Here is a 21,329-nt window from a genome sequence, read left to right on the forward strand (position 1 = left end):
TTGTAATGTACTTGTAACACAAATAAGGTACACTTTAATATCACTAATCAAGCATGTAATCAGTCCCTACACAGGCATATACTTACTAAGTTGTTCCAATTTAGTACACAAAAGTACACTAAATACACTTAAAGTTATGCTTTACTACAATTAGTTGTTTCAAAATAGCACACTTCAAGTGAACTAATTGTTAACACACTTGAAGTATACTAAATTAGTCTGGCTGCAAGTATACCTAGCATTTTTTTCGTTATCAGTGTTTCTGAAACCATAGTTCTAACGAACATTCGCAAACAGCATCGGAAAGTTGTGTAGCTGGAAAGACAGCTTTCGACCTGTGGTTAGAAGCATAGTTTCTTGTTTGCATGACATGTGTACTCGATAAATCCTTATCTTGAGCCAAAAAAGCAAGCTGACATTTATCTTTTATTTATAATACAAATGTCATTTAAGCCTTTTAGTTTGTCAAGAGATTTAAAGCACCATTTTTGAAGAGTGCACATGTGCATACGTGCTCTAGTAAGTGAGAACGAGCCTAAGATTGAATCTGGAAATAAAGCAAAATAACTTAGGAAAATGAGAAATAGTCCCCAGATGCCATGGTCGTAATTTATAGCAAAACATCTAGCATTAATTCGATTCAAATCTGTCTCAACTCATATTGGTTTGAACCAATTTAACAACTCACTGACTGTATCACTCATTGTTGAAATGATAATTATTGATTGTTATTGTATTTTTTGAGAAGAGTGTAATTTCTGACTGGTTGTTCGTACTGTATTATGTAAAGATAAAGATACACATTCACAGTTTTGTCCCAAATAAATGGTCATTTGTTTTCACAGTATTGTTTTTGTTTAGTATATTTGTGAAGTCTCATGGAAAGGACTAGATGTTACAATCCCTAATGTTTGCACCACTTCTAATTCGGGAGTTCTTAAAGGATGACTGCTATAAGGCTTTCCCAGTGGGACACATTGTCAGTTGTGTACCGCAGCATCACAGGGTGTTTCGGCCAATTATCACAATATACCCTCTGCTGGGGCAGGCCCACCACAGGTTGATCAAGCCTGGGTGTGTGTCCTGCGATTAGCTGTTCGTCTTAGCAGCCCAGGTGGTGTCGCTCCTCTTCCGCCACAGGCAATGGCTCATCCTCTCGGCGGTGTTGGCCAGCTCTTTGATGGCTTGTCTGTAACCCTGCCCTCTGACTCCGACCTCCCTAAGGAGCTTTGCTGTTGTGCTGGCTACAAAGCCCCTACACCCCACCTCCACCGGGCGCACCCATATCTTCCAGCCTCTGTCCTCTGCCTCAGCTGCTAAGTTGGAATAGCGCAGCTTCTTACGCTCATACGCTTCTTCGATGACATCATCCTAGGGAACTGTCAGTTCTATGATATAGGCGAGCTGGCAGGACTTAGACCAGAGAACGAGGTCTGGTCGCAGGGTGGTTGTTGTAATCTCCGGAGGGAAAATGGGCTTCTGATCTAGGTCGACTCGCATCTGCCAGTCCCTGGCTGCATTCAGTGGGGTCAGATCAGGGTTTGAGGGGCTAGCCCTTAGCTTGTCCCCTTCTCGAACGAACGATGGTGGGTGTTGGTGCACATCCTGGTTGTTGAAGGGTTGGGTGTTGATGGATACCCTCTTGCACTCAAGTTTGTCGGCTAGACACCTGAGGAGCTGGTTGTGTCTCCACATGTATCTGCCTTGAGTGAGGCTGGTCCTACAGCCAACGAGGATGTGCTTGAGTGTTGCAGGGGTTGTACACAGGAGGCAGGATGGGTCCTTTCCAAACCATAGCTGCATGTTTGTGGGAGAGGGCAGAACATCATACGTTGCTCGGACGATGAAGCTCAGCCTGTTGTATTCCATGCCCCAGAGTTCGCTCCATGTGAGTTTGCTCTTCTCAACACCCTCCCACGTCATCCAGCGACCCTGTCTGGCTTGTGCTACGGCTTTGGAGCATCTGGCTGCTTCCTCCTGTCGGCGCACCTCCTCTACCACCTTGCTTCGACGTAGAAATTGCCAGTGCCAGAGCTCCGTTGCTGTATAGTCCAACGCTGCTAAGGCATTTGGGAAGTCCGAGCCACTTCCTCGCGTGGGAATTCACTAGCCTTTCCAGTCGATTGGCATGGCTAAGCGAGACCTCGTACATGGTCAATGCCCACAAGAGTCTGGATAGCAGCCCAAACTGTTAACACCAGAACTTCAGTTTCCCCAGTAGTGAAGTGTTGTTGATTTGCTTAAGGCCGTTAGCCACGTCCTGCCGCAGTTGTTTGAGTTGCTGGGTGTCTTTGAGGTCTGCATTATACCATCGTCCGTGATGGGCTTCTCTAGGATTGTTGGGATTGGTTTGTTGCTGATGTAGAACTGCCCGCCTATTATTTGGCCTTTGACGACAGAGATGCTGCGAGACTTACTTGGCTTGAACTCCATTCTTGCCCACTGGATATTTTCCTGGAGTTTCTGCCCCTATGATCAGCTCCATTGCCATGACGAATGCCAGAGGGGAAATTGTGCAGCCTGCCATGATGCCGATCTCCAGATGTTGCCTGGCAGTGGTGTTGTTCTCAGATGTTACACAGAACTGGAGATCCTGAAAGTAGCTCTTGACCAACTCTGTGTATTGGTTTGGTACACCGAAGTAGTTGAAGGCCGTCCACAAGATCTTGTGAGGGACTGAGCCGAAGGCGTTGGCAAGGTCCAAGAACACCACATGTAGGTCTCTCCGTTCCTTTTTTGCAGTTTGTATCTGGTGCCAGATGATATTGGCATGCTCCAGACATCCTGAGAAACCCTGGATCCCGGCCTTCTGCATCGATGTATCAACAAAGTTGTTTCTTTGCAGGAATGTAGCGAGCCTTTCGGCCAGGACACTGAAGAAGATCTTTCCCTCTACATTCAGCAGGCTAATCTGGCGAAACTGGCTGATGGATGACGAGTCCTTCTCTTTGGGGATTAGGATACCTCCTGCTCTTCTCCATGCTTTCGGTATCACCCCCTTCTGCCAAGCCACCTTCATCAGCTTCCAGAGGTATTTAAGGACTCCGGGGGTGTTATAGAGCCTATACGGGATACCATTGGGCCCAATCATCAGAGTAGGTCTTCCTCAGGTGCTCTTCCAGATCTTTTATGGGCACTTTGAGACTCCCTCTCTTTTCTCGGCCAAAGAGGCCTTTAACAAAGCTGTAGGGATTGCTGTCGAAGAGGGTCCTTGTCTGTTTTTTCCTCTTGCGTTGTCGTCTGAGGTGCTCTGATCTTCGCAGCTTTGTCAGTCGCTGCTTTATCTTATCTATATAATTAGGCCTAATTATTTTTTAAATATTGAAAACCTCATCAATCAAAAGGGAATTATAACTGTTCAGAGTAATCAGAATCGGAACCATAATCATTCAATTCTAATCTTAAAGAACCACAGAAAGTGCCCCAGGTAACACTGTCTATGCAATGACATTTAAAACAGAAATATGTTGATATAGGTAACTAACCACCTATAACTGCTAAAGCCATGAACTTGATAGACCTTCTAGTTGCAACTAAACTGACTCATAATTACGGCAATTTGACATGTCATGAACGCAGCTTTCCAGCAAGGGATGTTCTTTAACTTAACTCACACAGACAGTTAGTGGGAAAACATTGTTGTGGAGTGTTGAAGTAACATTGAATCGATTACTGACCTGTTTTCCTCCCATGGACTCAAACATCTTCTCCAGCTGAACTCGGAGCTGCTGGATGTTGTTCAAGAGGATACAGGACTGTCAGGAGAGGGAAGATAGACAAGATATTTCATGATTAATCGACTGTCCTCCTTTCCACATGCATTCGGTCTTCAAAACCCTCCACCATCCTAATGCAAGGAGATGTTTTTTACTTGAAGACTTTGTAAATATATAAACACGGGCATTGATTCGTCTGGATGCTGATGATGATGGTGGTTGCTGACATGAGTTTGCACATCTTACTTTCATCAGTGACAGTAAATCTGAATTTCATTACGTAATATCTACGTCTCCACCTCTTCAGAGAAATGCCAGAATTACACAATTGAACATTCAATGTGTTCAATTCAAACGCTCATTCCTTTTTGAAAATAACTGAAAATAATGCACAACAAAGGTGTTATTAAAGCATAATGTTTCTTTTATATCTTATAATATTCAGTAGGTTGCCCTAATGCATCAAATCTTTTCACTATAAATATATATATATATATATATACACACACATATATACATATATATCAGTGGCGTGCGTGCGGTTCATATAAGCTGCGAATGTTTTGCATACCCAAGCCATTCATGAACTTGCTAATTAACATTAACACTATAAATTACTATAAATGTCCTTGTTTGAGGTGTACCATAAAGCTTACATTATAAAATGTTGGCAATGCGTATGTAACTCTCCGCCATTTATGTATTTTATTTATTTATTACGATGGTAATTTTCTTCAAATCTGCCATTCAGTGATAGTTCCTGCCATTCAGTGATAGATTTGGCGCCTACGCTCTGTTGTTATGTATCATCATTACTCTCCCGCGTTCTCATTGATTTGCCGGCATATGGGGGATTTCACCACAGGGAAACTATCCGCAAATCGCTCGCCCAAGAGCAAAAATGTGCTGCTGCTGCCAGATCTCGATCAACGAAAATCACATTGTATTTGATGCAAAACAGTGAAAAATAGTCATAACTGAAACTACTTTCATTGTATTTCGTTTTCTCCATTAGGAAAATTATTTTTAACGAAAACGTATAAACTGTATAATTATATATTTATATTTATATATATATATATATATATAATTATACAGTTTATACGTTTTCGTTAAAAATACACACACATACACAACAGTTCTTTCTGGTTCTTGAATCTGATTGGCTTAGAGCCTTTTCCAGCCGTGCTATATTCACACAGTAACAGAACTCTGAACGTTTCACCATTTGTAGCACTCCGCTTGCGTTGCGCTAGCACTGTCATGGCGGTCGAGCAAATCAACCATATTTTTTTTTAAATACTACTGTTGTTGTGTCACGAAATGTAGTTTTAAGAGTTTTTTTTAGGTGAGAATTTTGTTATTTAGACCTCAAATATGTGACTAATTTCATTGTGCCTATTTTACAGTCTGTTGAGACTGAAATCTGCAGCAACTGTGTGATGTTATCATGTCAATATGGACCAAAATCTCTGAGGAATTTCCAGCACCTTGTTGAATCTATGCCACAAAGAATTATGGCAGTTCTGAAGGCAAAAGGTCCAAGCAAGGTGTACTTAAGATATACCAGTACTGGCAAAGTGTGCCTAATAAAGTGGCCTGTGAGTGTGTATATATAAAATAGTAACTATTATTTCATTATTATTATTTAATTGTTTTATAATTTTGAAAAACAAAACAAAAAAAAACGAATTAAACTAATGCATTAGAATGTGCATTAAGAATAAAAGAATAACAAAATATACAGTATTAATAGAACATAATTTCATGTGTGTAAAATTACATCTGCAATTGAAAATGTTAAAACATTAAACTCAATGACCAGGTTGATGGAGAACTCTTTAAGATGACCCTCTAACTCACAAGGATCAGTTCCTGTTGGCTAGTGTTAAATGAGCAAAACAGTTGACCCTGGTTTGATCCAGGTGAGGGTGTTATTGCAATGCTCTTTGGGTAAAAAGTGTCTGTTACAGTGAATGTCAAATAACCATTGACCAGATTTGTGTTGACACACAGATTACCTAGAGATACGGCAGTCAAAACACTCTTGTGTAAGTGTCCCACGATTTTACTTAATTAGTGCAGGAGTCTATAAGTTAATTAAAAAGGGCTCTTACTGCCTGCACTGGCACACTCCTTAAAGGTCACATGTCAGCCGTGTGACAAATAGGTGTAAAACTCTGAAACAAAAATATGAAGCAGTTGCGCTAATTGAAATGAGGGAACATCGACTCAATGACAAGAGCTGGTGATTTCACACAGTCGTAAATTTAATTTAAGACAATGTATATAAACTCTGATGTAGCTGATTTATGGGCATTGGTGCGTTTAAAGATGTAGATATTCTTAGGATGAAGTGTGCTGTCAATTAAGCGATGAATGAGACCCGAAGAGCGGCTCTATCCTCCGAGACAGAACAGAGATATGTCTTTAATTACCGGCCGCATGATTTTCTCTCTGTGGTCCTGTCACTGCACTTAAAAGATACATCTGTCTTTCTTCCCACCACAGACGTGCTGCATGCCAAGCTTTTATAAGCATTACATGAAGACATTGTGAAAAATAAGAGGTAGAACAAAAGCTGCTCTGAGTTAGCGCCGTGAATACTGTCATTTTACACAAAGAAAGGGAAGTTAAAAGCAAAGAGGAAGGAGACGAGGATGCGAGAAGGTCTGTCTCTTTATTTGTCGTCTACATATTGCCCTCTCACGAAGACATAATGCAGAACGCAGCCAAAGTCAAATTTAATGTCTCACTATGGTCTCCGGGTTGGTTTCCATGGCAATGTCCCCAGTGTAATCTGATCAAGCCATGTTCGGACACTTGCAGGGTCATGACTTTAAAACACGATGACATTTTATGACAAAGCAGTTTTGAAAGTGTGTGTGTGCAAACCTGTTCATAGACTCACCACGTTCTCCTTGTTCAGATGGTTGCTGAAGTCTTTTGAGATGATCGCAGCATACTGGAGAAGAACTTTGTTTATGGTCTGGAAAGAGAGTAAAATGTAGATTTAAATATTATTAAAAAACAGTACAATTTAACTTTGTGAAAGCAATAAGTTGGGTATGTGGTACTGTTATTATTTACAAACCTAAAACACAAATGTACATAAACTACCATTCCAAATGTTGCTGAAAGAAGTCTCTTATGCTGATTAAGACTGCATTTGTTTGATAAAAAATACAGTAAAAACAGAAAATATTGTGAAACATTATTGCAATTTGAAGGGGAAAGGGAATAAAACTCTTAATATATTCATAAATATGTAAATAAGTAAATGAGGGGAGTAATGATATGTCTCTTCTCAGGATGCGGTAATAGATTTCTCGTGTCAAGTTTGCATGAAGTAATCAATGCCTCCTACAAGACCCTTTACCCACAATCCTGTGGGTGGAGAGCTGGTATCAATCTTTCTCTCTCTCTCTCTCTCTCTCTCTCTCTCTCTCTCTCTCTCTCTATCTCTCTCTTTTTCTCTCTCAGTTCATTTGCATTCACAGGAGACATTTACAATAGGAAAATATATAAGCTGGCCTGAAATCTCTTGGAAATGTCATATAAAATCTGTTATGTGTATACACTACTGTATATAGTATAGAGTATCAGTGATGGAAAGAGTACTGAAAAAACATACTCAAGTAAAAGTACCATTACATTCCAAAAAATGTAGTGTGAGTAGAGTAAAAAGTACTTGTCCAAAAACCTACTTGAGTAAGAGTAAAAAAGTAGCTTATTTAAAAGTACTCATGAGTAGTGAGTGAGTACTGAGTTGCGGATTCTACCCCTTATAATAAACACTGTACACTACAATTAATAAATTAAAAGAACATTGTACATACTGTAATTCACATTATCTTTTGTTCTTTGTCAGAAAGATTGAAGAATATATATCATCCATATATACACTCATCACCATTTAAATCATATTGTAAAAAAAACAAACATTTAAAATTAGCCGTAAGGCCACGGACCCTGAGCATGCTATTGTTGCACATAAAATATCAATGTTCATAACTGTGCAACGAATTCAAAAAACCTTTAGAAACTCATATGATAGTTCAGCATCACACACAAGATGGGTTAATGGGTTGATATATCAATGAGAATCACTAATATTATCAGTTTACCTCACCTAATGCACTGAAAAAGGTTAAGATAGTGAGCTAACATGAATTACACTGTAATTCCATGCCATTAAATATGTTACAATTTAAACGTAAATGCACATTGTTCTAGAAGGGTGACATCATCCCTTACATTTTACACAGCTACATTTACTCGCATTGTAATGCTGATAATATAATTTGTAAGGAAAATTGTGCATTAAAAAGGGAAGTTATAGTACTGTGCAAAAGTCTTAGGCATGTTAATATCCCCCACCCCCCGTCCCCCCCCCCAAAAAATGGTTTTAAATCAGTTATTTATATCTTTTGCTGTAGTGTGTCAGTAGGAAATATCAGTTTACATTTCCAAACATTCTTTTTGCCAGTAATTGTAATAATCCAGTGAGATTTGTGTATGCACAAGGAGTCTGACAACAGCCGGTATGATCTGATCTCACCATCATCGAGTCCGTCTGCGATTACATGAAGAAACAGAAAAAACTGGCAAAAAAGACAGACCAAATCCAGAAGAACTGCGGGGAGAAAATCCAAGCCGAGATGCTTGAAGAAACCTTCCTGCAAAGCTACCTGAAAAACTATGCGCAAGTGTACCTGGACAAAAGCTGTTTTAAACGCAAAGGGTCGTTACACCATATATTGATTTGAATTAGTTAATAGAAGTTAAATCATAAATAAATTCAATTTGTGATTTTATTTTTGAAAGCATTCTCACTTTACAGCATTTTAACACAAGTGCCAGTACTTTTCACAGTACTGTAGCTTTGCAGGAAGGTTCCGCAGCTCACGCGGACGTCATCAAGGATCCGCGCGCGGCAACTGACCTCACGCTGATGGCTACCCAGCGCTCTGCTCAAGCCATCGGCCGTTCCACGGGGCTCATGGTCGTCCTTAACAGGCACCTATGGCTTACTCTAGCTGACCTGAAGGACGCGGACCGGTAGACGCACTTAAACGCTCCAGTCACTCCCTCCAGCCTCTTTGGTGACGCCGTGGAGTCGCTCACTTAGCGTTTCTCCGAGACGCAGAAGCACGCCAAAGCGATGAGCCACATGATGCCCCGTCGCTCACTCCAATCATCATCTGCGCGGTCCCGCTCTTCTTCTGCACCTCGCCAGGCTCAAGGAGCGACTAGGCAGCCCGCCGTGCCGCCCCGCCCCGAACCGGACGCTCGTTTCGGCCGAAACAAGCAGTGGCCAGGGCCTGGAAGGAAACGTCAGGGTCAGAGGAGGAGCCCGCGCCGTGAGAGAGCCAGTGCGCCATCCTCGGCTACCAAGCCGTCTTCCCGACGGACCGATAAAGAGGAAGAGAGCGCGCGCTGGAGGCCCCGCCCCCAAGCGCCATGTTCAAATGCATCATGTCCCCCATGTTCCTACGGGCGACGATTGCTATGTGTGTTTTAATGCTGTTTGTGTGAAGAATTCCACAATAGAAACATGTATCCATTCACAAAAGAGCTTTTTCTTCCTCTTGCACCCATTACTGTGTCACTCGCCCTGTCTCAGAGCAGCGCAGAGCCACAACCCATGATTATAATGGTCTCTCGAGGGCGCGAGAGTACCAGCACCACAATGCCCGCCGCGAGCCGCCCTCCCGCCAGTGCTTCTAGCCTTGCGGGGGCGGGGCTCCGGTCAAAACACGCCATCAGTGGCTACAGTGGCCATAGAGCTAACGTGCTCACTATAATGTGTCACTCGCCCTTTGTCAGAGCAGCGCAGAGCCACAACCCATGATTATAATGGTCTCTCGAGGGCGCGAGAGTGCCAGCACCACACAATTCCCGCCGCGAACCGCCCTCCCGCCAGTGCTTCTAGCCTCGCGGGGTCGGGGCTCCGGTCAAAACACGCCATCAGTGGCGACGGTGGTCGTAGAGCTAACGCGTCCGCTGTGTCACTTCCTGGACACATGGAGGGCTATCCCGGGCGTTTCAACGTGGATACTGGGAATAATTCAGCACGGATATTCTCTCCAGTTCAAACGCATACCTCCCCGCTTCAATGGCGTGGTCCTGTCACTGACTTTGCCCCAAAACCTTCCTGTTCTGAGAAAGGAAGTTCTCAGTCTGCTCGAGAAAGGAGCGATAGAGCGTGTCCCTCCGAGCGAGCAGGAGAGCGGATTCTACAGCCGCTACTTCCTGGTGCCAAAGAAGGATGGAGGACTCCGTCCGATTCTGGACCTGAGACCCATCAACCGAGCACTTCACAAACGCGTGTTCAGCCGTACCTTTTCTAATTGTGTGTGAACGCAGCGCTTTCTCCCCTCAGATCGAGCGGAATGCGCATCTTATTATCTGGACGACTGGCTGATTTTAGCCCACTCAAAAGATGTGCTAACCAGTCACGTGGAAACATGGCTTCGCCATTGGATATGCTGGGACTGCGTGTGAAATGCAGAAGAGCGTGTTTTTACCGAGTCGGACTATAACATATCTGGGGGTATGTTTGACTCGATGGCGATGCGAGCCCATCTCTCTCAAGAGCGCATAGAGGCAATTTCATCGACTCTGCGCCGTTTCAGACCGGGCAGGTCTGTTTTACTGAGGGAATTTCAGAGGCTTCTGGGACTGATGGCGGTGGCTTCTTCAGAGTGCCATCTGGGTCTGCTGCATATGCAGCCGCTGCAGTTTTGGCTAAACTCGAGTTCCGCCGAGGGCGTGGTCTTCGGGCCACAAGCGCATTACGGTCACTCACAGTTGCGTCAGCACTCTGAGACCGTAGAACAGCCCGGATATGTTCAGCCCAGGAGTTCCTTTGGGTATAGTGACGCAGCGCACAGTGGTCTCGACGGACGCGTCAACTTCAGGCTGGGGAGCAGTGTGCCTGGGCATGCCTGCCTCATAAATCGCCAGGGCGGCGTGCGCTCCAGAGCTCTATTCAAACAGGCAGCGAGTCTCCTGTTGTGGGCGGACCGACACCATAAGAGCGGCACACATCCCCGGAGCCTGAACCGTGGAGCGGACATGCTTTCGAGGAACGGGATTCCTCAAGGAGAGTGGAGGCTTCACCCAGGATCAGTTCAAATGATTTGGGATCGATTCGGGAGGGCGGAAATGGATCTGTTTGCCACAAGCGAGAACGCACTGTCAGACGTTCTTCTCGCTATCTCACTCCCCGCTGCCGGGAGAGGCTCTGACATCGTGTTGACCGGAAACCAGGCTTTACGCGTTCCCTCCGGTAAAGATTCTGCCTATGGTGTTGTGCAAAATCATTGAATACAAATACAACACTATGTTATATGACAAAACACCAAAGAACTTTCATGACATTGATTTTTAGAAAATGAAGAGAGAGAGAGCGTCAGTAATACTCGTGGCCCCGAACTGGCCGAATCAGCCCGGGTTCGCCCGGGACCTGAGAGAGTTAGTGGTGGCTCCCCCATGGCAAATCCCCCACAGGAAGGACCTGCTGTCCCAGGCGAACGGCACGACATAGCACCCCAGCCCCGAGCTGTGGAACCTTCATGTGTGGCCGTTGCGGGGACACTCACGAGTGCTGAGCACACTTACGGAGGCGCACGCGCCTACTAAAAACCCCTTCTGTGGCTCAGTGGTGTAATCTGAGAATTTCGCGCCAGAGACCCGAGTTCGAATCTCGGCTGCGCTTAATCTTTTTGACCCGGGGACCTGTTCTGTGTTGGATGGTTTGCGCTTTCTACAGCACAGAATGGATTGCGGGAGTTTGCCATCCACGTTGAAGGTGTGTGTAGCCGCTATTGCTGCTTTTCGTTTCCCGGCTGACGGGCAATCGATCGGTAAGCACGTTCTGGCAATCAGTTTTCTCAGGGGAACGAGGATATTGTGTCCTTCACGGCCGCCCTCCGTGCCGCCGTGGGATCTATCTCTAGTTCTGAGGGCTCTATCTCTACCACCGTTCGAGCCTTAGCTTCGATTGCGGTTAAGGAGCCTTGCTTCTTGCTCTCGCCTCGGCGAAGCGTACTGGAGACGTTCAAACACGCGTTTTCGGTGAATGATAATGCATCTGTTTCGGACCTGGCGACTGTAATGTCACTCTCCGGCCGAGACCAGGTTACGTTCCTAAGTCACTCAATACACCATTTAAAACACATGTTGTTTCCCTGCCCGCCTTATCTGCTGAGCTGTCAGCCTCGCTGATGCTCAGAGCGCTGTTTGCCCTGTTAAGGCTTTGCGGATGTAAGTTATGTGGATCGCTCGGTCGCCTTTCGTCAGTCGGACCAGCTGTTCGTGTGCTTTGGTGGATGTAATAAGGAACGTGCTGTTTCAAAACAGAGACTTTCTCGCTGGATTGTGGACGCTATTGTGTTGGCTTACGAATGCCACAGGGAAAACTGTCCCCTCAACATCAGAGCTCATTCTACGAGGGCAATTGCTTCCTCATGGGCTTGGTCTAGAGGTATGTCTATCCAAGATTATGTCTGCTGCTGGCTGGTCTCCCAGAACACATTCGCCAGTTTTTACAAGCTGGATGTACCCTCTGTAGCGTCACATGTACTTCCGGTGAGATAAGTTTTATTCTTGTATTGTGAACTGTTATAACCATCTATGCAGTAGTTACTAGGGCTGCTAACTCTGTGTTATGGTTTATAAGGTTATGCAGTTGTCACCGCAAACGCCGTCGACTCTGTGTTTACTCTGTGTTTAACTCTCATGCTCGAGTGCTTATTGTGTTGTGTCTGCCCTATTCAGTGCAGCTTTCGCATTCATTGTATTAAGATATGCAAATGTTGTTAGGGTAGGAACAGATGTCTCTTGTCTAGTTCCGCCTATCAGATGCGAGTAATCTTAGCAATGCGGCTATTGGCTAGAACTGTCTTGCTTGTGTGTGTGTGTGATTGACCCCGTTCAGGGCTTATCTTCACTGCTCTCACGGCGGGATTTTATACAGTTCCCATATACGTCATAGATGACGTAATGTTGAGTTACCACCTTGAAAGGGAACGTCTCCGGTTACTATTGTAACTTCGGTTCCCTGAGAGGCGGGAACGAGACATTACGTTAGCCGCCGTGCTCGCTGTTTGATCAGCTGTGCTAGCGTTCAGTCGTGATTCTGACGCAATTGTCGCGCACATGCATTTTATACTGCCAGCGGGCTTGTCAGTATTTGCATATTTGCGTAAATTTGGGGGATTTTGGATATTGCCGTTTTTGTGACAGAGTATACCTGAACCTCACATATGCACACACACTGCATTTATAAAGTTATAAATATATATTTCGAATAAAACTTCTATTCCAAATTTGAACTTTCTATTCATCAAAGAATCACGGTTTCCACAAAAATATGAGACAGCACAGCACAACTATATTCAACATTGATAATGATCAGAAATGTTTTTAAAAGGTACTGTAGGTTTCCCCTAAAAGTGTAAAATATTGCTCTATTCATTTGATAATCCTAACTAATATTCACAATTCCTTTTGGTGATACTAGTGGGGCAAAAATTACTGCACATACTACTTGACATTTAAAGAAAATCAAGTAATGGTGCAAAAACACACCCTAAAAAATTCTGGATTTATGCCTAGTTTCAAAGCTTTTCTCCATCATTTGTTCTATTCATCATTTTATGCTCTCAGCTGCCAGGCAACCATATGACAACCTACAGTTAGTGTAATACTGCTTGGCGGAAGAACCGGGTTTTTTTTTTTTTGTTGTGTAAGTGATTATTGTTTTTGATTGGTGTCTTTTATTATACTGCCACCGAGACTATGCAGCTATGATTTTACCGCATTTAAGGCGGTTTTTACTTCGTTTTACATCACAGCAACATGCAAAATCACCAATGTACAGCCTCAAAGGACATACTTTATAATCTGATGTTGTCTTACCTTTGCAAATCTGCGCATGAAGTGAGCGAGAGCTTGAGGGTTCGGACACTCCAGCTTCTTAATGATCTCAAAGCTTTGGTTTAACTGCGTGAACACATCCACCACCGAGCAAGAGAAGAGAGCATGTTCTGATGTCTGCTGGAACTGTAATGATAACACAAAAATCAAAACATTAATGATTATGTCCGCCACACAATACAGAGGATGGCATATTTTTTTATAGCAATTATATCTGTTTCTGTTTCCCTTCATTTCAGCATTTACTACATAATAGAAGAAATAAAAGAAAATGTTTTACAGCCTGATTCTAACTTTCCATAAAGTTTTAATATGGTTCTTCAATGATATAGTGATTCAAGAACCCCAGAAGGGCTTCATTATTTTTTTTTTTTTCTTTTTTTCTTTGTTTAAAGAATATATCGCACAAAAATCTAAATCCTGTCAGCTTTAATTCACCATAATGTCATTATGCTCTTTTCTTTTTTCTTTTTTATGCTCTTTTCCATACAATATACAGTACAGTTAAAAAGTTTGGTGTCAGTAAGAATGTAATACTTCATAATAATAATAATACTTTTATTTTGAAAAGAATTATCAAAAGTGACAATGAAAGCATGTATAATGTAAAGTTTTCTACTTCAAATAAATACTGTTCTTTTGAACTTTCTATTCATCAAAGAATCCTGAAAAAATCTATCAGTGTTTTCACAAAAATATGAAGCAGCACAACTGTTTTAAACATTGATAATAATCAGAAATGTTTCTTGAGCAGCAAATCAGCATATTAGAATGATCATGTGACCCTAAAGACTGGAGTAATGATACTGAAAATTCAGCTTTGGATCAAAAATTACATTATAAAATATATTACAAAATAGAAAACAGTTATTTTAAATTGCAATAATATTTTACAATATGTCTGTTTTTACGGTATTTTTTTACTCTGTCTTGGTCCTTTTTTTTAAATAGTAAAAAATCTTACCAACCTCAAACTTTTGAACGGTTGTGAAAGTGAAAGGAGACTTGTTTGGGGTGAACTATTCAATATTGGTTCTACCTACAACCAATATGCTGAACTGAAGAATCTATAATTAAATATCAAGGAATGATATTGGTTTGTGATGAGAAGATGCTGCCAGCAAGCACTGAAGATGTTTTTAAGAAGACAGCTCGGGTATGATTCAGAGCCTTTGGGAATGCCTGCCAACATAACCTATGACACAATTAACCTGCACTTCTGCCCTTATTCTCCAGGGGGTTCTGCCAACGAGCACAAGCCTAATAATCATTAGACAATTAACTCAAAGTGCTGCTCCATTAGCATCTTAATGTAGAGCTGAATCTCACAAGACTTGAACCCGAGTGCAGCTAAACATCTAAACACAGTTAGCATGTAATCTTAGCACTAGCACTGCCTATAAATAAACTCCGGCTCTGCTGTTAACAGTAGGAGGAAAAAAAAAAAAAAAATTAACACTGTTTTCATTGCTCTGCAACACTAATCTGCATCTGAAAATGCTCATGTGTAATTATATTTGTCAGTGTCACATATCACATATAATAATGTGGCCGTTCATCACAGCAGTGGATAATGTGCAGGCCAATATTAACAGCACTAAATGGTTTGTGTTTTCACCACAACCAGTTTCAGGTGAAAGAAATTAGCATATGAAACCAATCATGCCGGTGATTTGTTTTCGTCAGTGAGGGGAACTTACATTGAGCAGGATAAATGTGTGTTTTTGTACAGCCTTACAGTAACAGCAGCTCATATTTACATCAGTCCAATCAGAAGCATTTGTTCGGTTTATTTCACAAACACTAATCAGCCTAATGCTTTCAATTTACCAGTTAACCAGCACGTCAGATTCCATTCATCGTGTTTACGTCTGTGCTATGAGAAAAACACATTGCGTAATAAATTCTCAGCGCAAATGCCATTCAAGAGAATAATATCTCCTATCCAAAGAGAGAGCATATTGAATTTAAATTGTTATAAACTTGTTCAAATGCCTTCAACTTGTGTCAGAATGACTGGATTTATGAGATGAACATGAATGCCACTACCCAGCTAACAAAATTGTCCAAGACATTTTGCTAACATTCCTGTTAAGTTATGAAAACGTTATTTCTGAATGTTCAAATGTTTTAAAAACGTTGTTTATTGGTTGTAAGAATGTTAGGGGAACATTTAATCATTTTGCAAACATTATGGGAATGTTCATTTTGAATGTACTCTGAAACGAGTAAAAACTTTGGACGAATGTCCAACTGAAACCTTAACGATGTATAAACAATGTTTTATGTGCTAACGTTTTGAGAACATTATTGAATAATTTGAACAAACATTCTATTAACATTACTAGAAGAACATTTGTTCATAACTTAGAGAGAAAGTTTGCCAAGGTTTTGAGGACGTTCTCCAGTTAGCTGGGTACAGTATTGTTTTTACTAGTTGAGCCATGACTTCAGATTGAAGTGTCAAATAAGAAACATGGCAGCTGATATTGATTATATTTAAGTTAAGTCTACATGCATTTGTGTACTGATTATGAATAACAGCAAACAGCTTGCCAGAAAATACTCATTTAAAAGGTTGTGACAGGCTACATTTCTCATTATTAAAAGGACAGAATAAGAATGATTAAGACAAAAAATCAAGAATTAATCATATACCCAAAGCATATCCTTTGCACTTTTTTTTGTTGTTGCACTAAAAAGTGTCCCGTCTTTGTTTGGTATGTCAAAAAAGAGGATAATGAAATAAACTCATCCTGTGCTTTCATTTTATTCTGACGAATCATAATTCAAATAGTAATAGGAAATTCACAGGAGCGCTTTGAAGGCAGCATACAAGCAAAAGAGAAATGCAGCATTTAGCGTTAATGTGACGTTTAGATGGTAACGGCAGCGTTAGACTATTTGCCAATTTACAAATGAAAAGCTCTACTGAAGCAAAGTAACAATACGAAAAACTCACCCCATCTTTTTTATCTCTCTCTAGAGCTCCGTTAACAAAATCCATCGCTACATCTTCATTTTCATCCAACCACTGGATAACAAACGGCTCAAACCACCTGCAGAGAGAGAATAAAGCAGTGTAATAAAGGCTTTGGATGTGAGCACTTTTGACGCCTCAGACTGAAACTGTAGAAAAGAGCCTATCATAAAATGTTATACATACTTTTTTCACACTATTTCATCATCCACGAGATGTGAGAAACAAATCATGTGGCAAAGTTGAATTCCTAATTTTTATATGAACCAGGATTATTTTTGTTAACTAAAATTATTAAAGCATTTTTGTTCATTGAAACTTAAAATAAATTATAAATATTAGATGAAAAATATACATTTAACGAAAATGTTAAATGTTGCCTTTTAAACAGTAAAATTACAAAACTGAAAATAGCTAAAACTGACATAAAATAAAATAAATTAAACCTAAATACTGTTATGACAACATAAGCTTTTACATTGCTTTAACTTATCAAAAATAAGTTAAGCAATTTTCAACTTTTTTATGTTATACAAGATTCAACACATTTTTTAAAGTCAATTTAATGTAATTTAAGTTGATTGTACTTAAAAGGTTAAGGCAGCAACTTTTGCTTTTACATTGCAGTACTGTATACTGTATAAAAAAAAAACATAAAATGGTAAAAAAATAAATAAAACTAAAAAAAAAGAAAAAAAAAAGGAAAGGAAATATAAAAATAAAATCTAATTCAAGCACGCTTGTGGGCACAGCACTGTTTACTCAAGTAAACACAATTAAATGCTTTGATTCGTACAGATGGAAAAAAAGTGTGTTACAGATAAAGAAATACAGTAGAGGAGACTGTCTAAATCTGTTTGAGACGTTCAGCAACAGTATAAACATCGTCTCATAGTTCTGAAAACATTTCACTTGCAATAGACAAGCATTTGGTCAGCAGAAATGAGACAAACATATTTTTAAATCAAGTAAAGCGTTGTAGATGGCCTGTGGCAGGCAGAATCACACTAATAGCTCTGCTAATGTAATGAACCTGCACTAGCTGTTTACTCAGATTGAGATGGTTTGCAGTAACTCACTGTTTTTGACAGTAATAAGGGAATTAATATGATGGCATTTAGCTTGCTATCTTAAATATTGATCTGGTTTGTGACAGTTTCCTAACCACACATTCACAGATAAGACCCTGATAGCTCAGGAAAGCTGCAGATAGATATATATAGAGTGTTTTTTCATCTAGGTGTAATTTGTACAGCGATTTCTCATTTGCAGTATGTCCCTGGATGTTAGAACGACATTTAGCAGATGTTCTTGCCGACATTTATGGGTTTAAATGTACATGCACAAATTTTTTGCTATTTTATCAGATGCTTGTTCACAAATATGACATTTAAAATGCAATGTTTTCCAGCAGTGCTCTCTCTCAGACATCTCAGAAACATACGCAGCTTATGATAGGTCCATATTCTATGTGAGACTAGTGCCTAATTGTAAAAAAAAAAATACATTAAAAAACATGCCCCCAGTAAATAAATAAACAAATAAGCAAGCAAGCATCTGGTTAAATTATGTAAAACAGACAATATTCATCTGATCACAATGCCTGTTGCAATTGTAAACTTATAGTGTACTTGGGCAGGAACGCTAACTAACGCTAAAATCGGCATGCTGATGCCATCATAATATTTAGATACTGAAATGTGAATGTTTTCTCTCATCTATTTGCAAACTGAATTGTATTAGTCTATTAAATCAATTTTTTAACCATCTATAGACTCCATTCTAAACCTAAATGCACCTAAAACCTCAGTGTTATTTACTCTGCTGCTTTGAAAATACTGGTATTTCCTTGAGCAAATGCAAATTCACTTCTCATATCACTTATGTTATACATATGATGGGCGGAGCAGTTCTCATGTGCGGTCTCATTCTCATGGCAAAATCAATTTTCCTCGAGGTGGTTTTTGATTGACAGCTGTGTGGCTCTTCCCTGATGTCCTGTCCCGTCTGTCATCCCGCCTCTCCACGCTCATAACTCACAGTAATGAATGAGTGACTTTTTGACAACAGACAGCAGCCAATGAGAGGCCAGTGTGCGCCTGCGGATCCAGGACAGATGCATGATGGGTTGAGAATGGATGGATCAACATTCAATGTAAATGTGAACCAGGGGCACTTTCTAAGAGGAAGTCAAATTCGGTTTTATTATTTGAAAGCATAAAAAATATAAATAAATGAAATATGATTAAAATTAAATTATGTACACTTTTAAGTTTGTTAATGAAACAATGTTAAAAATGTATAAACCTATACAAACCTATATGTAAGGGATAATGTGCATCCAGCCGGTTATTATCACAAAATAAACCCCTACAGAGTGATCAGGACCCCTTATTTAACAAAAACAAAAACTGACTGAATGTATATTATATCGCTTATTACATGGCTATTAGACACAAAATATTGATAAGTTGAAATATTTAATTAGCTCTTTAAAGGCAAAGCTTCTGCAAAGAAAAACAGATCCTAGCAAACAGCTTTAAACCTAGACGAACAAAGTTCAAACAAGACATTTAAATTCCCCCTGCAGTCAATAGACCATTTTTGGGGATTTCCGCCTGGATTTTCCTACCGAAATTAAAAAGCCTCCCATTTCCACATATTTTTTTCCAAAATAGACAATTTTGGTGTCATTTTACAGGAAACCCTTTGCAGATTCACAAAACAGTGCTAAAAGTGATAAACATTTGAATATATGTTGTCTGAGCTGTAATAAAACAAAAAAAAAAATAGGCGCTTTTTTATTTTTTTTATTTTAAATTCATTTTTGAAATTGTGTAACTCAAGCCCTGTGGGGTCTAGCAACATGCAGACACTTATGGCTGTTTCCTCTAGATGCCAGCAAACACTGGAAAAAATAATTTTTTCTCTATACTAAAAAATGAAAAAGATGTGCATATTAATCTGAAGGGAGGAATATTACCTTTTTTTTATGTAATTTCCACCTACCCAAATCTAAACTCTGCTCATACCCATATACAGTGGAATATATGCAATATTCCAGTGTCATTTTACAGAAAACACTTTGAAATTATATAAAACACTGCTGGATGTGATAAATATTATAGTATATGGTGTCTGTGATATAATAAACAGAAAGAAAAAAATAGGCGCTTTATGATTTTGATCATTTTATTCTTTCAGAAGATACAAGACTTATCATTTTACAAATTATTTACCTAAAATCTTTGGTCTATTACAATCTAGAACAGGATCCTCATCTTCCAGATTTATATCATTCATTATATGGGCATCAGTTTTGTCACCTGTGTTGTGCATCACCTCAACATCACCGGCCAGCCTCCTGGTGATCTGATGCCAGCTGTGCCAACAGTGCCAACAGTGCCCACAGTGCCAATCTTCAACAGAACATGAAACAAATAAAACACTATTTATACATAGTTTCTGCACTGTAATAATATCCATTTCACAATATAAAAATGTAGATTTACTGAAATGACCATTTTATTCCACTTTGGAAGCTATTGCGCAATACTTTCCATTTCCAAACCGTTCGACTTTTCTTTTCAAATAATAGTTTATCAGATTGGTTGCTGTGCTTTCACATTTCAAACTAACAATAACTTTATCAAAAACATTATATAAACATTATAAATGTTGAAAAACCATAAGGTTATACGTACCCAAAAGTTCAGTGCGTCTCCGTCTGGAGAGTTCGCATTCTCCAACTCCAAATCGTCCATTTAGAAACCAGTTGCACTTCCAAAGATCGCTTTTATCAATGCCATTGATCCTTTTATCTTTCTAGATGCAATTATAAAAATCAAAACAATTCATAAACTATAATAACACACGCAAACTCGCGCATATCTTGCTCAAAAGAGAGCTCGCGCGCTGACCCGGAAGTGATCAAGGGAGCGCATCCATATAGCACGTCCGTCGGTCTCTTGAACTCGCGTTGTCTCTGAAATGTGACGCGAGATCAGTTCCGGTTAGATATATATACTATATAGACTTCCCTTAGCAGTAGCACAAAGTAAGGCTCGCGCCTGTACAGATGGCTTGAAGATCCAGTGTCTTGCGCTCAGAGCGCGTCTTCTCTCAGTTCATTCGAAAAGGTTTTTCTTACCAACGAAAGCTCGCAGAAACGTGAAAATGGTCTCGTTTGAAAGATAGCATCCTAAGCTAAAAGGGGATATAGATTATGTGGCTGTTTGCGGCTGACTGAAGCCGCCATCGGAGCAGGAATGTGATACTTTTATCTGTCATCTCTGTTTGATTTTATTTCACTGCGGGATTCTTTTGAAGATATTTCGGTCTATGATTATCTCACAATGTAATAATCTACATCGTCAAATTCCTTAGAATGAGAGCTTTCTTGTGATATATGACTTGACTGTTTTGTGAAATATATAAAAAAGAAATATTTGTAGAAAAATTTCTTCGCAATCATAAAGCGGATTTTTTTGCCTGGGACCAATGCATATTTAAGCTAATATTTCATTCGATATGTATCATAAAAACGAAAGTGATGGTATTCTTTGTAAAGTTTAGATTCTAAGCTTTCAAATGATACCATGACTTCTGTAATACCATATAAGGAAGTTTATTAAAAAAACGTACGAACTTCATAACGAAGATTTTCGATCCCGGTGCCGGGATGGTGG

The 21,329-nt window shown here is 40.3% G+C and overlaps 1 protein-coding gene and 1 long non-coding RNA gene across 2 annotated transcripts in view; both read right to left on the bottom strand.

Annotated features, from left to right (window-relative positions):
• unc13c (unc-13 homolog C (C. elegans)) overlaps window positions 1–21,329 on the bottom strand; it is a 404,470-nt gene that overhangs the window by 180,277 nt on the left and 202,864 nt on the right. Inside the window, exons 20-23 of the mRNA XM_084408974.1 lie at window positions 16,624–16,720; window positions 13,644–13,787; window positions 6,628–6,705; window positions 3,678–3,755 (exon numbers count right to left, since the gene is read on the bottom strand). Of these exons, the coding sequence (XP_084265100.1) occupies window positions 3,678–3,755; window positions 6,628–6,705; window positions 13,644–13,787; window positions 16,624–16,720 (397 nt within the window). The remainder of the gene's footprint in view (window positions 1–3,677; window positions 3,756–6,627; window positions 6,706–13,643; window positions 13,788–16,623; window positions 16,721–21,329) is intronic.
• Window positions 19,816–20,416, bottom strand: LOC311290486. Its single transcript, XR_014627390.1, has 2 exons — window positions 20,346–20,416; window positions 19,816–20,060 (listed from the first exon to the last, which is right to left on the bottom strand). It is a non-coding gene; the product is annotated as an uncharacterized lncRNA (long non-coding RNA).

This window comes from Rutilus rutilus (genome assembly GCF_951802725.1).
Source record: "Rutilus rutilus genome assembly, chromosome: 5".
NCBI lineage: Eukaryota > Metazoa > Chordata > Actinopteri > Cypriniformes > Leuciscidae > Rutilus > Rutilus rutilus.